Source organism: Parasteatoda tepidariorum, unplaced genomic scaffold (genome assembly GCF_043381705.1).
Source record: "Parasteatoda tepidariorum isolate YZ-2023 unplaced genomic scaffold, CAS_Ptep_4.0 HiC_scaffold_1324, whole genome shotgun sequence".
Classification (NCBI taxonomy): domain Eukaryota; kingdom Metazoa; phylum Arthropoda; class Arachnida; order Araneae; family Theridiidae; genus Parasteatoda; species Parasteatoda tepidariorum.
In genome coordinates this window covers 1-13,357 of record NW_027261379.1, presented here as the reverse complement: position 1 = coordinate 13,357, position 13,357 = coordinate 1, and the positions used below count along the sequence as shown (strand labels likewise).

At 31.4% G+C, this 13,357-nt stretch overlaps 1 protein-coding gene across 1 annotated transcript; it reads right to left on the bottom strand.

Moving 5' to 3' along the window:
- Positions 1–591: 591 nt before the first annotated feature.
- On the bottom strand, positions 592–12,124 carry LOC122272859 (uncharacterized protein CG3556-like; the record flags this gene model as incomplete). The annotated part of the gene is given in 7 exon segments (XM_043056889.2): positions 592–781; positions 2,109–2,248; positions 3,607–3,778; positions 6,189–6,381; positions 8,083–8,261; positions 10,353–10,600; positions 11,911–12,124. Coding segments are annotated over 7 exon segments (1,214 nt in total), but the record flags the coding sequence as incomplete, so codon positions are not given.
- Positions 12,125–13,357: the final 1,233 nt, after the last annotated feature.

The following is a 13,357-nucleotide window of genomic DNA, read 5'->3' as shown; positions in this document are numbered from 1 at the left end:
AGGCACGTAAATGGTTATTATTTCAGATAAAAGGTCCGATACATACCACTTACAGAAATGCCAACTGCTCCGGACGCTCCACAATAATTTATAGAACAGTAAACAACTCTACATACTTACTAAAAGTTTGAAATAATTGACTAATTTCGCCTACTTATTAAATGGTGTAGCTTAACTTACAACTAACCAAGGGGAAAATATATATACCTCTTCAAATCTTTTAGAAATAGTGGTGGATAAAAATCTAATAAATTGAATTTAATACCTCCAGAAATACACATTAATGTACTACCACTCGAAGATATTTATTTGCTGTTGGCATCTCTACAGTTATACTAGCTGAATTTCCATTCCTGGTAGTTAACAGTACCTAACTAAATGTATGAATGTAAGAGAAAATTTAAATGTAAAAGATTGTGTTTACAACAATAAGTAATTTTATTTGATTAATATAATACTTATACATTCTTTATTCAGTATAACATTTAGAATAAGTCTATATCAGAACTGCTATTTCATTTAAACATTCAACTCAAGATTAAATCACTTCATCTTAAAGTTAGAATTTCTTAAATTTACCAAACAACAAAATGCATGAGAAGAATCCTTTATTTTTACATAAAAAATAGAACTTAAAGTGTAAAATATGTAAAAGTTCATGTTTTTAATTTTCATTTACACTATCGTTGGTCGAACTACTAATAAAACACTTTTCAGAAATGTGCTTTCTTGTACCACATGACCAAATGCTCCTTGTCTTGCATAATAAGTTGGTCTGGACCTGAAACGAATTGTTTGAAAAATTTTTTCTTTAACTTTGTATAGTAAATTGTAGGTAAACAAGACCGAGAAAATTTCATTCAAATAAAAGTAAAAAGTTAATATTAGAAACTGTGAGATTAAAAAAAATTTTTAATGGCAAACAAATCAAAGGTAATTTAATTTTCCTCTTTAGATTAAACGATTAGAAAAAAAGAATATTTTTCTTTAAATTTTTCATTTTTCCTCTATAACATTGAGAGTTATTGAAGTTTATAAAATTTGATTTTCAAAACTGAAGTTAATGAAATATTTTTTCAGTCATTAACTTAAACTGTAAATTAAATAAAGATAAGAAAATAAAAAATAAAGTTTCTAGTTAATGGATTCAGTTTTTATAACAAAAAAATTATTAAAATCCATCTTACTATATACACTTTGATTTTGTTATGCCTAAAAATTAAATTAGAAGTATTAAATTAGTATGTAAAAATTTAGTAAAAATGTATATTAAGAAAAAGTATTAAATTAAATTAAAAAAGTATTAAATTAAATTAAAAAAAGTATTAAATTAAATTATTAAATTAAAAAGTATTAAATTAAATTAAAAAAGTATTAAATTAAATTATTAAATTAAAAAGTATTAAATTAAATTAAAAAAGTATTAAATTAAATTATTAAAGTATAAAAAGGCATTAAATTCATTTTCTGATGGAAAAAAAATTGCATTAGCTTTATGTGATCGTAGAAAAATTATAAAAGTAGTATTCGATTTCCCATTCAAACTATTTCAGTTTCCTTTTGTTTCGCTATCTACATCAAACCAACAAATCAACAAAACTTTTCGTTAGATTTCTGTGATCGTAGTATTCGTAGTATCACAAAAGTAGTATTCCATTTTCTATTACAACTATCTAAGTTTCCATTTATTTTTGGAAGAAATAATGTATCCAATGTGACGACTACTTTAAATAATTCAGAAGATATGAACTCAGTACTACAATAACTCGATGAAAAAATATATTATATTCTGTGATCGTAGTACCGTAGTATCACAAAAGTAGTATTCCATTTTCTATTACAACTATCTAAGTTTCCATTTATTTTTGGAAGAAATAATGTATCCAATGTGACGACTACTTTAAATAATTCAGAAGATATGAATTCAGTACTACAATAACTCGATGAAAAAATATATTATTTTGAAAGTGCTGCTATAAGGAAAAGTTTGCGCTACAGCCTTGATAAAATTGTGCATACCATTTCAATAAATTTTCAATGCAATATAATTTGAAATATGATTCAATTATTTAAGAAATAAATTTATGTAATAAAATTCAAAGACTTACCGAAATTGTAGTGAGTGAGATTGTCTGTCACATTAGCTTGACCTTGATAAAGCAGCCAGAATAATCCAGCTTCTGGGTCATTAGTTACTCCACTAATTTCATATACGTACAGCATTCCAGAAATAGATTCGTATTTAAAACTAAAAAATAAAAAAAAACAGAAAAAATCTAGTAGTGAAGACTATACGTAAAAATATATATATACTATTTTGTTCGATTTATAATGCAGTGTAGAAACTAGAGTTCAGCAATATAACATTGTATCGTCAAATATTGATATTTTGAAATATTGTGCTAACTTTATTTTAAAGTGTTCTTCTTAGGTATCAAATACAATATTTATGATATCAAATATATATTGATATCGATGACAATAGATAGAACAAAATATAACAACTAACATTATCAAAAACGATAAATAGAAAATGGTGAACCTGCCATCAAAAATAATAAAACCATCTTGTATTTAACGACTAGATCACATAGTATTTAAATGTGATGATGCATATCCAGCAACAAAAAATTGTCCCACAGCTTAATTCATGAGTTTCCTTGTCTTCTGGGTTGGGTTCTAAATTGGACATGGAGTTTAACATTGATAGTCACAAACTAAAAAATGGTTTGGCAGTTCAAGGTCGGTTTTAAAATAAAATCAACTTATGACAAATATTTATAAGTCACTTTCGTTGAATATTTAAAACTTTTTACAGTTATAGTTATCAGAATTTATAACTAAAGGAAGAATTATGCCTATCTCTCTAATGCAGTGAAAAGTGAAAGAAGCTATTTTTATATTCTCATCAATGCTGTATACTTATAAACAAATTTTATGTATTTTTATAAACACCCTCATTTGTTCGAGATACTATGAACGTTTTGAAAGAGAAAAATTTAATTTTTTTTTCACGATTAAATAATTACCAGCACTTTTAACCAAAATATCAACTTTCTTGTTGGGCCGCACAGGTGGCCGAGTGGTTAGCGTGTCTGACTGCGGAGCCATTCAGCCATTTGGTAGTGCCGCGTTGCGGTGTCCTAAAATGTTGGACTCTACACTGCCCTACTTTGACACGCCAGTGCCTTTACTCCTCAGTTGGGCTTCCGCTCTAATCAGTGGCCAAAGATGGCTGACACTCCATGGCCCTACTGCAGCAAGTGCGCGGCTGTAGTGCCGCGTTGCGGTGGCCCAAAATGTCGGACTCAACACTGCCCTACTTCGACACGCCAGTGCCTTTACTTCTAGCGGATCCTGCTCAGGGCATGGATGTTTCTTTCTCTCTCTGTGTTCTACGTCCTTTCTCCTTTGTGTGAATGTGATCTGCCCTATAAATGGGTTTGTGGTTGTATGACGTGGGCGACGCTGCTCCACCGCCGTGACTTCGCCACAGGTGCTCACTGGGTAACGAGAAAAGAGTAGCAGTTCTGGCATTCCTGTGGCCGATGGGACAATCCCCAAGTGCCCGCCATTAAAAAAAAGACTTTTTGTTGATAAAATTACTTAAATTTGCTGTCCTCAGTTTTGGCTAATTCCATTACGTCATAAGCTGTATAGTTTTCTGGCACTCTCAGTGAGATGGTGTGGATGACATCGATTTCGTCCCCAACAAAAAGGGAGTACTGGATACGCATTTTTGGACCAGCATAATCACTAATTTCAGATGAAAGATTATCTGTAAATTAATTAAAAGAAAATTATATATTTGAATCGAATTATTATATATACATTAAAAGTAAAAAAGCCATATAACATGTTACCACCACTAATTACACAAACATATATAATAGCATACCTGCAAACTTTTAATTCCTTCCATTATCATTTTCCCAGTGGTATTAAAATGGAATTAGAACTTCAACTTTAAGCAAACAAATACGCTGTATTTGAGAAAACTTAAGTTGGTAAGGCATATTAATATATCTGCTTAATTTTTCCAAGAATAGTGGTGATTAAAATCATTAAAAAATTAAGTTTATAAAAGAAAAAATAATATATATTTACTACCACTTTAAATATGAAAATAAAATCTTCCGGAAAATCCGGAAGATTTTATTTTTATATTTAAAGTGGTAGTAATACTCAGGTTATTCCAATTAACTTTTTGAATTATAATGATAATTATAAATGAGTTTGACCACCACTACATATAAATAATTACAATAAATATATGAAAGCATAATAATCCTTGCGCAAGCGAATTTCAACGGGATCAAAATATAAATATATTTTTGAGTCAGATTGTTTTTCGTTTATTGTTTTACAACCACTCTGAAAATCCATTCTCGGAAAGAGTGAAAGTTNAAGATCACAGAAATAGAAACCTGGTGCCTAGACTGGAAGTTTAAAGTAAACGGCCAAAAATCGAAACTACTAATCATTCAACATAAAAGAAAAACGATCCTCCCTAAAAATCAAGTTGTACTCTTTAACGAAACGATACCCATAGTCAAAACAGCAAAATATCTTGGTCTGGTCATAAACAGCAAATTTAATTGGAAAGATCACGTCAAAACAGTCATCAACAAAGCACAAACAGCCTACCACAGATTACAAATCCTTCTTCAGAACCCTAAAATGGAGCTCAGACTTAAACGTTTACTTTACATCTCGATGATCCGTCCCATCCTGACTTATGCATCTCCAGCTTGGTGCAACATCTCCACATCACTCCTTAAAAAACTCAAAATATGCTAGAATAAAATCCTCAGGAAAATAACAAAAGCAAGATGGTTCATCCGCAATAAAAACATACATCGCGACCTCAACATAGATTTTTTAGATCATCATCTGGCAAAGTTAAATTTCAGATTTTTCGAAAAGACCATAAATTGTGACACCGCAGGATTCAACGAAATTTTTACTTTTGAAAACTTAAGAGAAGACATAAACCTCAGGCCGATGGCAGCTCATTTTTGTAGTGACGTAATTTTAACTAAAATACAAAATATTTAATTTCCTTTTATTCCAGTTGCATTCCAATTACCAGAAAGAACCACCTTAAAGACCACAATACAAGACGAATGGAAAAAAGGCGGCTAACGGCCCCAGGCGCCCAGATATATTTCGATGATGATGATGATGATGTCACTACGGTAGGCAAACAACTGAGTAATAAAACATAGGGTTGTAATACATAGAGATGTCTCAAAATCTCGCAAAACAATATTACTGACAGCTTAAGAAGTCTATCTTCATGTTTATTTTCTTTGCAAGAGGGCAATATTTTATAATTGTCCTTTGTCTTTAATGTCTATTGAGCTTAACGCTCTTTAAAGTTTTGGACTGTTTACTTAGAATAATTATACTTACTAATTTTAAAATTTTCGTTTGCGTATTTAAATATAATTATGAAAAGACAAATGATTCTATAATTAGTATTACTTTCCACGACCAATACTTTAATCGACACAATTTTACCCATAAATGTTCACATAATTTTTGAAGAAAACGGTCAGAAAAAGGCCTTTTTTATTCAATAAATTATATAAAACTAAGTGGATGTTGTATTCATATTTAATTTTGAGGTAAATCAGAAATAAGCATATTTGACGAGTTATGACATCTAGATTAAAATAAACTAGCTCATTACAAATAGAATGATGCAGCCATTTGGGGTGTAGATTGAAAAATATACAAGATTCCGGGCAAAGAAGAAAAAAAAGATTGTTTTAATCTTTTGATCACTTTAAGCTAGAAATATCACGGACGTTAGAAATAGATTCCCGTCATTTTGACGACAGCGAGAAGGAAGTCGTCTATTTGGATTCTTTCGGTATTTTTTTAGAAACTTCACCTGCACATGTTGCAGCTTAATTAAGAGATATATTGATAAGAGTTATTATTTATGTCTTGATAGCGAAGACCATTTTTAATCCAATTTCAGAACAATAATAAAATCTTGTAACTGAAGTTTTCTTGTCACTTTATTTGGGCATAGTATCCGACTGAAAAATTTAAAAATTAGCAGCTTTATTATAAAAGCAACAAAATCAAGTCAATTCAGTAAATAATCTAATGTTCTTTTGAGCTAGAGTTGTAATCTAACAAAGAAGTAAAATAAAATAGAATGAGGAATTTATTACCATATCCACTTCTCCTTGGATTTAAACTGCAATTTACTTTGGCGACATCTGAAAGGCTTTTGGCATTGAGGACTGGAAGAGCTAGGTAACTGGCTAAAAGATCATGAGGTAGTGATAGTTTACGAATCAGGTGTTTTATGGTGGCATTTAGCTTCCAGTCTCTTGAGTATTCATGGCCACTTGAAAGAAGTGCCTGTAACAGCGTGGACACGAGTTAGGGTTAATGACGTGTCTGGTTTCTCAACAAGAATTTTTTTTTTATATTGTTCATGCTCATAATATGATTTGCCTTTAGATTTACTAATGTAACTAAAAAAACGGTTAATTAATGACATCCACTATTTAAATGTATAATACCTCGTGTGTGTGAATTACACTAGGTCAACCAAAGACGCCATATGACGTCATTCTCGGTCTAAAATGTGTTAACACCAGAACTTTTCAAAACTCCAGAACTTCATAAAACATTTAGATTATTAACATGGTTTTTGAAACTCTGTCACCAAGGAAACAAAAAGTGCTAAAGTTTAGGTGACTTACACTTGAAGCAAAGCGATGATTTTAATCTGTATATATAATTTTGCCGTGAAGACCATCGTCATCTTGCCGTGTGATCTCGGCTGTAAAACGGACAAATAACTCAAATATTTTAAAAGCTTTTGAACTTTTTAACAAATCGCCAAATTAGCGATATTTTTTACCTACATTAATAATTATCAAAATAATACCTTATTCTCAGTTTTTGCAAATTTTTATGAGCTCAGATAATGGAGCATTAGAGAACGGTTTTAAATATTAAAAAATCAGACCAGAAACGCTTTTCACTTTCACAGAGATGTGGCTTTTCTCCATACAGACGTTTTAGACTGGTGTTACTGGTTTTAGATAGGCTAAATTTGATTTAACAGTCATGAGTGACTGTTAAAAACTCACAGCAGTTATGAAAGTAGCATATTATTTACAAAAGATAAGCATCATTTCATATGAGCCTTCCAAAACAATCCTTAAAGAAAGGAAAACTAAAATTTGCCTTTATTACTGATAAGAGGTTAGCGGATACCTGTACTATTGTAAAAAGTTACATATTAAAAGGATAAATTTCGATACTTAATAATCATACTCATCAATTATGTCTTTCATTTTTCAGAAATCAATTATTGTACATATCAAATCATGTTGTATCATTATTTTTAATTTAAGTCTAGAATCAATATTTCGAATGTTATGTAAAAACGCCAATTTGTCATAATGAAAATTTCATTGCTTTATTATTTCACAAGAAAACGGCTTGATTTTTTTATGGCTACCACAATGTAAATATGCTCCTTTCAAATTATGTATATATTTATACGTGTCAATTTAAATTCGATATTCAAATGTTATATCTACTATATTTATCTATGTCAACCTATGTATATATATTTCAAATTATGTTTTTAATTATATGTGTAAATTTAGTTTCGATATTCAAATGTTTATTTACCCAAGCAAAGTGCTTGTAATTTTGTATTAGCTACCACATCGACTGCTAAATTCAAAATGTTATCACTTCAAACTTATGTAAATTTCTAGATGTATGGGATAGGGGACGCTGCGCGGCCAGGGAGCCCAATTTTTTCTAAATGAAGTTAATAATCATACCCATCTATAAAAATCTGTGTATAGCATTACATTCTCAGAATAAATGCCCTGAGAACAAGAAAATGCAAATGCTGCTTCAAAACTTCGCTCCTTCTTTTTTATTCAAATACAAATCGCCTTCCCAATCGCAAAAATATCACGGGTGATCGAGAGCATCATTGTCTACAATAAGCCAACGTAGCCACAATAAGCCTTGAGCCACAATAATCCAAGCACTGCCTTAAGATACATAATTTGATTTCTTCCAACTTACCTGAGTTATTAAAGATGTAGTGTGAACGTTTCCAAAACTCCCATCGGAATGCTGCATTTGTTTGAAATGTTGAATGATGCGTAGATAATGATTTTTCAGATTGCTATTTTCAGTTTCTTCAAGAATATTGGTCTGATTCTGGAAACAAGAAATAGCCATGGTTGCGATTGCTTGATAGTCTGTAAAGTCATATAATCAGAAATTAAATGGCAAAAACTTACTTTATTTATTTTAAAATATTATGTCTTATATATGAAAATTTTTATAAATACACTATTTTTATTGGTGTTTTAAAACAAAAAATGATGACGGAGGAATGTGTTTTTCTTAGCTTAGGTATAAGCAACAGCTTTATTAATAAAAGTAATTTTCCCATATTGAGAATGGTAACTTTATTTCACTTTCAAACAAATGACGTTGTCAATTAGAGCTTGAGTCACTATCTCTTCTTCGAACTTGTACACCACCAGAAAGTCAGGTCTTTTAGTTACAGTAAAAATAAAAAGTAACTTGATATAAAATTTTATTAGTTAATGTGATTTTCGGGAGGCTTTTAGTTAACATTTATGATCTAACTTACTATCCTTAAATTTTAATTACGAGAATTACTTGCATGTTATTTTAAAACAATAATTTACATCCAATTTTTTTCAAACCTTCATTAGACAGCCTACCCAATTTTTGGGCTTACGACTACTAATGTTCAACAGCCTTGTAATTTTGAACCCAATCCAGAAGACAAAGAAACTCCTGGACCAAGTATCGGAAGAAATTTGCCTTCGTGGAGAACTTTTTGATGGAACTAACCCGCTTTTGCGTTAAATGGAGAGAAAGACCACGAGAACCTCCCACGATTAGATTGACGGCAAGGGGACTCTAACCCATGATCCGTCTACCACTGAATATTTTAACGTTAGCACTGTGGTCAGTGCAAGCCGGATGCGGAATTCGTGTCGACTGGGATTCGAACCCGGTTCACCTCATTGGAAGGCGAAGGTTCTATCCTCTGAGCCATCGCGGCTCACATTTTCATTCAATTTTTGTAAGTTTTAATGATAACCTTATTCCCATTAAAAATTACTCCGAGTATAGATTACGGATTTTTAGCACTTTCCTCAATGTCACCGCTCATATGTTCTGGACAAACTCTTATGTAAACACAACACTGCAATAACTGTTTTGGGCAGAGCTTACGTAAGTGAAAGCACAATATTTGAGTATTTTGCAACCAAAATTGCCCAACTAACCTACATAAGATTTTCGGGTACTAATGTTTAACACCACAGCTACTTTCGAACTAAGCGCAGAATTATGGGAATTCTAGGATTGGCATTTAAACAAACTAGCTTCCATGGAGGACTTTTTGATGGAAATAACCATCATTTATATTTGATGGAGAGAAAAATCCGGGTCAACCTCATGGTTAAAGATTTCTTATTCATAATTAGTCTGCTACTGACTAAACAGAGATGCCAACTGCTCCGGACGGGCCACAATACTTTAAAAAACGGTAAACAACTACATACTAAAATTTCCAAATATTTGACTACTTTTGTTTACTTTTTAAACGGTGTCGCGTGACTCAAATGAAAGAAAGTGGCGAATTATATATGCTTTTGAACTATTTAGAAATAGTGGTGGATAAAAACCTAATAAATTGAATTTATTAAACCACGATTCACACATTAATAAACTACCACTCGAAAATATTTATTTGCTGTCCGGAGCAAGTTGGCATCTCTGACTAAATGTCATACCAGAACTGTGGTTGTTGAAAGTGTGAGCTGTAAGCCATGGTTAACTTTACCGATAAATGACCGCCTCTTTCTAGGATTCATCCTAGCTGTTTTCCTGTCTACCTAGGACCACACAAATTTAAAAGAAAATTGATATTTGACGTTTATGAAACAAAAATGTTTACTTATATAAAATAAGCAAAGATGGAAGAATTTAGGCAAAATAGTGCAGATCTAGTTCGACGTTGAAAAACAATATTACACAGTACAGACATAAAAAGTTGTAGACAGATTTTAAGAAAATCTCACGCATCATGGGGCTAACTTTCGTGTTTTTGCATCAAACGCAACATCCAAACTAAAGTTCCGAATATTAATTATTTTTTGGAAATTTTAATAAAAAAAAACCGGGGTCTCATTTCGATTTAGCTTTATGTGTGTAGTTTGAAATCATGTAACGGATGAGTTAGTTTAATAAATAGCAAAAATTATTTTAAAAAAATAGTAACTCATTCTTAAGTAATTTTTTCTCACCTCGAATGAAAGGATAGCTAGAATTGGTACTTAAAATTTTATTCAGGTCTCCAATAGCTTTAAGTGGCCAAGATTCCTTAGCATTGCAAAGAGTTAAATACGCTATTGGGTGTGTGAAATTACTTGGCATCTGTACTTGCTGCTTAAGACGTTTGATTAAGTTCTGTCCATAAAAATGACGAGGGTTGTGACATGTTACCAATAATCCATTAATGATCATACTTAGTTGCTCATTTGAAAGTGACTTCCTGAAATAAGAAGGTCAATTTGTACATTCTAAGTATTTTATATTTTTATTGTTAGGGATGCTAATTGGTACACTGTTTGTAAAATATTTTACAAAGTGGTGGACAAATAAAAACTGAAGCTTTCAGATTTTTAGTAATTTCGTCAAAAGCATCACCACGTTAAAAATAGGTGATGTTTTATATGAACTTTTGAATCATTAGGAGTGTGAAAAATAACTGCTATTTATTTTTACAAAACAAAGAATCATACACAGCAACAACAACAACAAAAGCAGTTTACACAAAAAAAGTGGAGAAAGTTGGTAGATCTGATTTGTATTCAAGTAATAAATCCCATTGTGTTTAATACGACAATTTCCAGACATCATTTTTTGAAATTATTTTTCTCTTCATAACAATAGATATAATTTACAAATTATTTATTAAAAATTAATTTCTCTAGAAATGCTTTCCAGTTTTTTTTTTACATAGATCAACTCATTCAGGGGCCGTGGTGACCAACCCACTTATTATTGATCATAATATAAACACCTAAAATTGCAACTTAACCTATTCGGGTTTTAATGAACCACCTTTAATTTTGGAAAATGAAACCATAAAACGATTCGTCTGCTTTATGCTCTATTCGTCTGCTTCGAGAAATTTTCACAATTGAATTGCGCTTCGGCGATTTATCATACATTCCTACTCAGACGACTTAGTTAGAGCCCCTCGCCAGGCTGATGCAAAAATAACTACCACATATGAGTATGAGAAGACGAGAATTCTAACATTAACACAGAACAACTTAACAGATTAAATGCCGACTTTTTTTATGAACCAATTAGATTTTTTATGACCGATTTTTTTATAAACCAATTTTTTATAATCCAATCAAATCAAATCCTCTTGCAACATCATATATGTGTTTCATTTCAAAGAGCGGCTGTTCTCCCTTATTTATCGAAATATGTCCCAAAGTCAAGGATTCCAATAAGACTACGAAACTACAACCTTTATTTAATAATTTTACGCTATATATAGTAAAAGATCGCAGGAATTAAATTTCTGTCTTACATGTTTAACTTTTTAAAGCTTTTATATTGTTTTGAAAGCATAATTGTAACGAAATTATACTGTATAATTTGATAACAAACTAAAACTATACACAGAGGCGAATGATTTTTTTCTTCTTAAATTAGAATGGAGTATGGAACATCAACTTTAAAGTTTATTTTAATTTTAAATATTTTTAACTTGAAACAAAATATTCAAATGATCTGAAAAAAAATTATAAAATTCAAAGAGTGTAAAAAAGACTTAAAACTTACTTTAATAAAGCAATAGATGCTTTAAGTTCTGAGTGTTTTGCCATTACTTCCTCTTCGAGGTTTCGCCCGTCAAATTTAGCACCACCAGATAGAAACAGCGCAAGGAGAGCCCTAGCCGTATTCTCATTCCAACCCCAGGAGGAAGTTCGCTTACTTTTCAATCTTTGTATTTCTCTCGAGAGTGCCGCAGCTACACCTTCTATTTTAGCTATACCTGTTACAAAATGATTCAGTACAAATGAGTAAGAACTGTATAATAAAAAGAATTTTGCAAAAGAAGAATATAAAACTCTTTGATGTGTGTAAACTTTTCAAAAATCACGTCCCGGAGTGAAGTGATTGTAAGGACACGGTTCCCAGTAGAACACCGAAGTCAAGTATAATTGACAGTAGTCATTGAGAGGGTGGGTGACAGATTTGTTTTGCCAGCATTGGAAAAGCTGGTGGACTGAGTAGGTCCTCGTGAAACTGGTCTAACGTAAAGTGCTCCCAAAGAGGGGAAGCCATCCCCTCAGTAGAGAATCAAAACTGAGATGGTATGTTTTCGGATCATCCTTCGAAGACATACCAACACAGTTATGTCTCCGCATTTAAACAATTTTAAAACATTTAAACAATACTAAAACGGTTTGTTATAAAACATACTCTTCAAGCATTACGAAATTTCCGTAATTTCAGAAAATATATATTTTTTCCATGGCAATAAAAGTATTGAATTAACATTTTTTATGAATTAAAATTAAATGAATCTCATTTACTACGTATAAGTAATTTAAACTGTTATATAAAAGTTCATACAAAACAATAGTCAAGTTTTTAAAATTTGATAACTCCATTAGTTATGAAAGATGTTGCGTTAGCTTCCTAACTGTAGAAAAATTTTTTGCCGAAAACTGAAATCTTAGAGGTTATGTAATTGCAAACCTGTGCAAACATGTTTTATGTTAACCATGTAGTAAAAAAAAAAAAAAGAAATAATATATATTTCTTAGGTCCCCAAAACTTTATGAGTCGTATGTTTACATCATGAGGTTGGTCGCTAAGGGCGTGGTTCACAAATTACTAGACTAGACTAGACATATAATTGTTCAAAGTGCCTGCCCGCGAAGCGGGCATCTGACTTTTTCATCTCATAATGCGTGCCCTTGGGCGACTAAGACTTTTGGCTTTGGTGAGGAGAGAATGGAGTACGGGGGAGGTCCCCTGAGTCAAGGTAGGATTAAAGATAATGAGAGTTATAATGCACAAGGTTATGTACATATCTGATGGATGGTTCACAAATAGATACCTACCAACTTTTAATCACTTCAAAATAGTTTTAACCTAGTGGTAGTAAAACGAAATTTGAATTGACATATTCAGAATTTCCAATCTTTCAATCCAGAATTTCCAAGGTCCACTCTTTACTTACTTTATTTAAAAAACAGCTGGGCACCTGGGCCGCGCA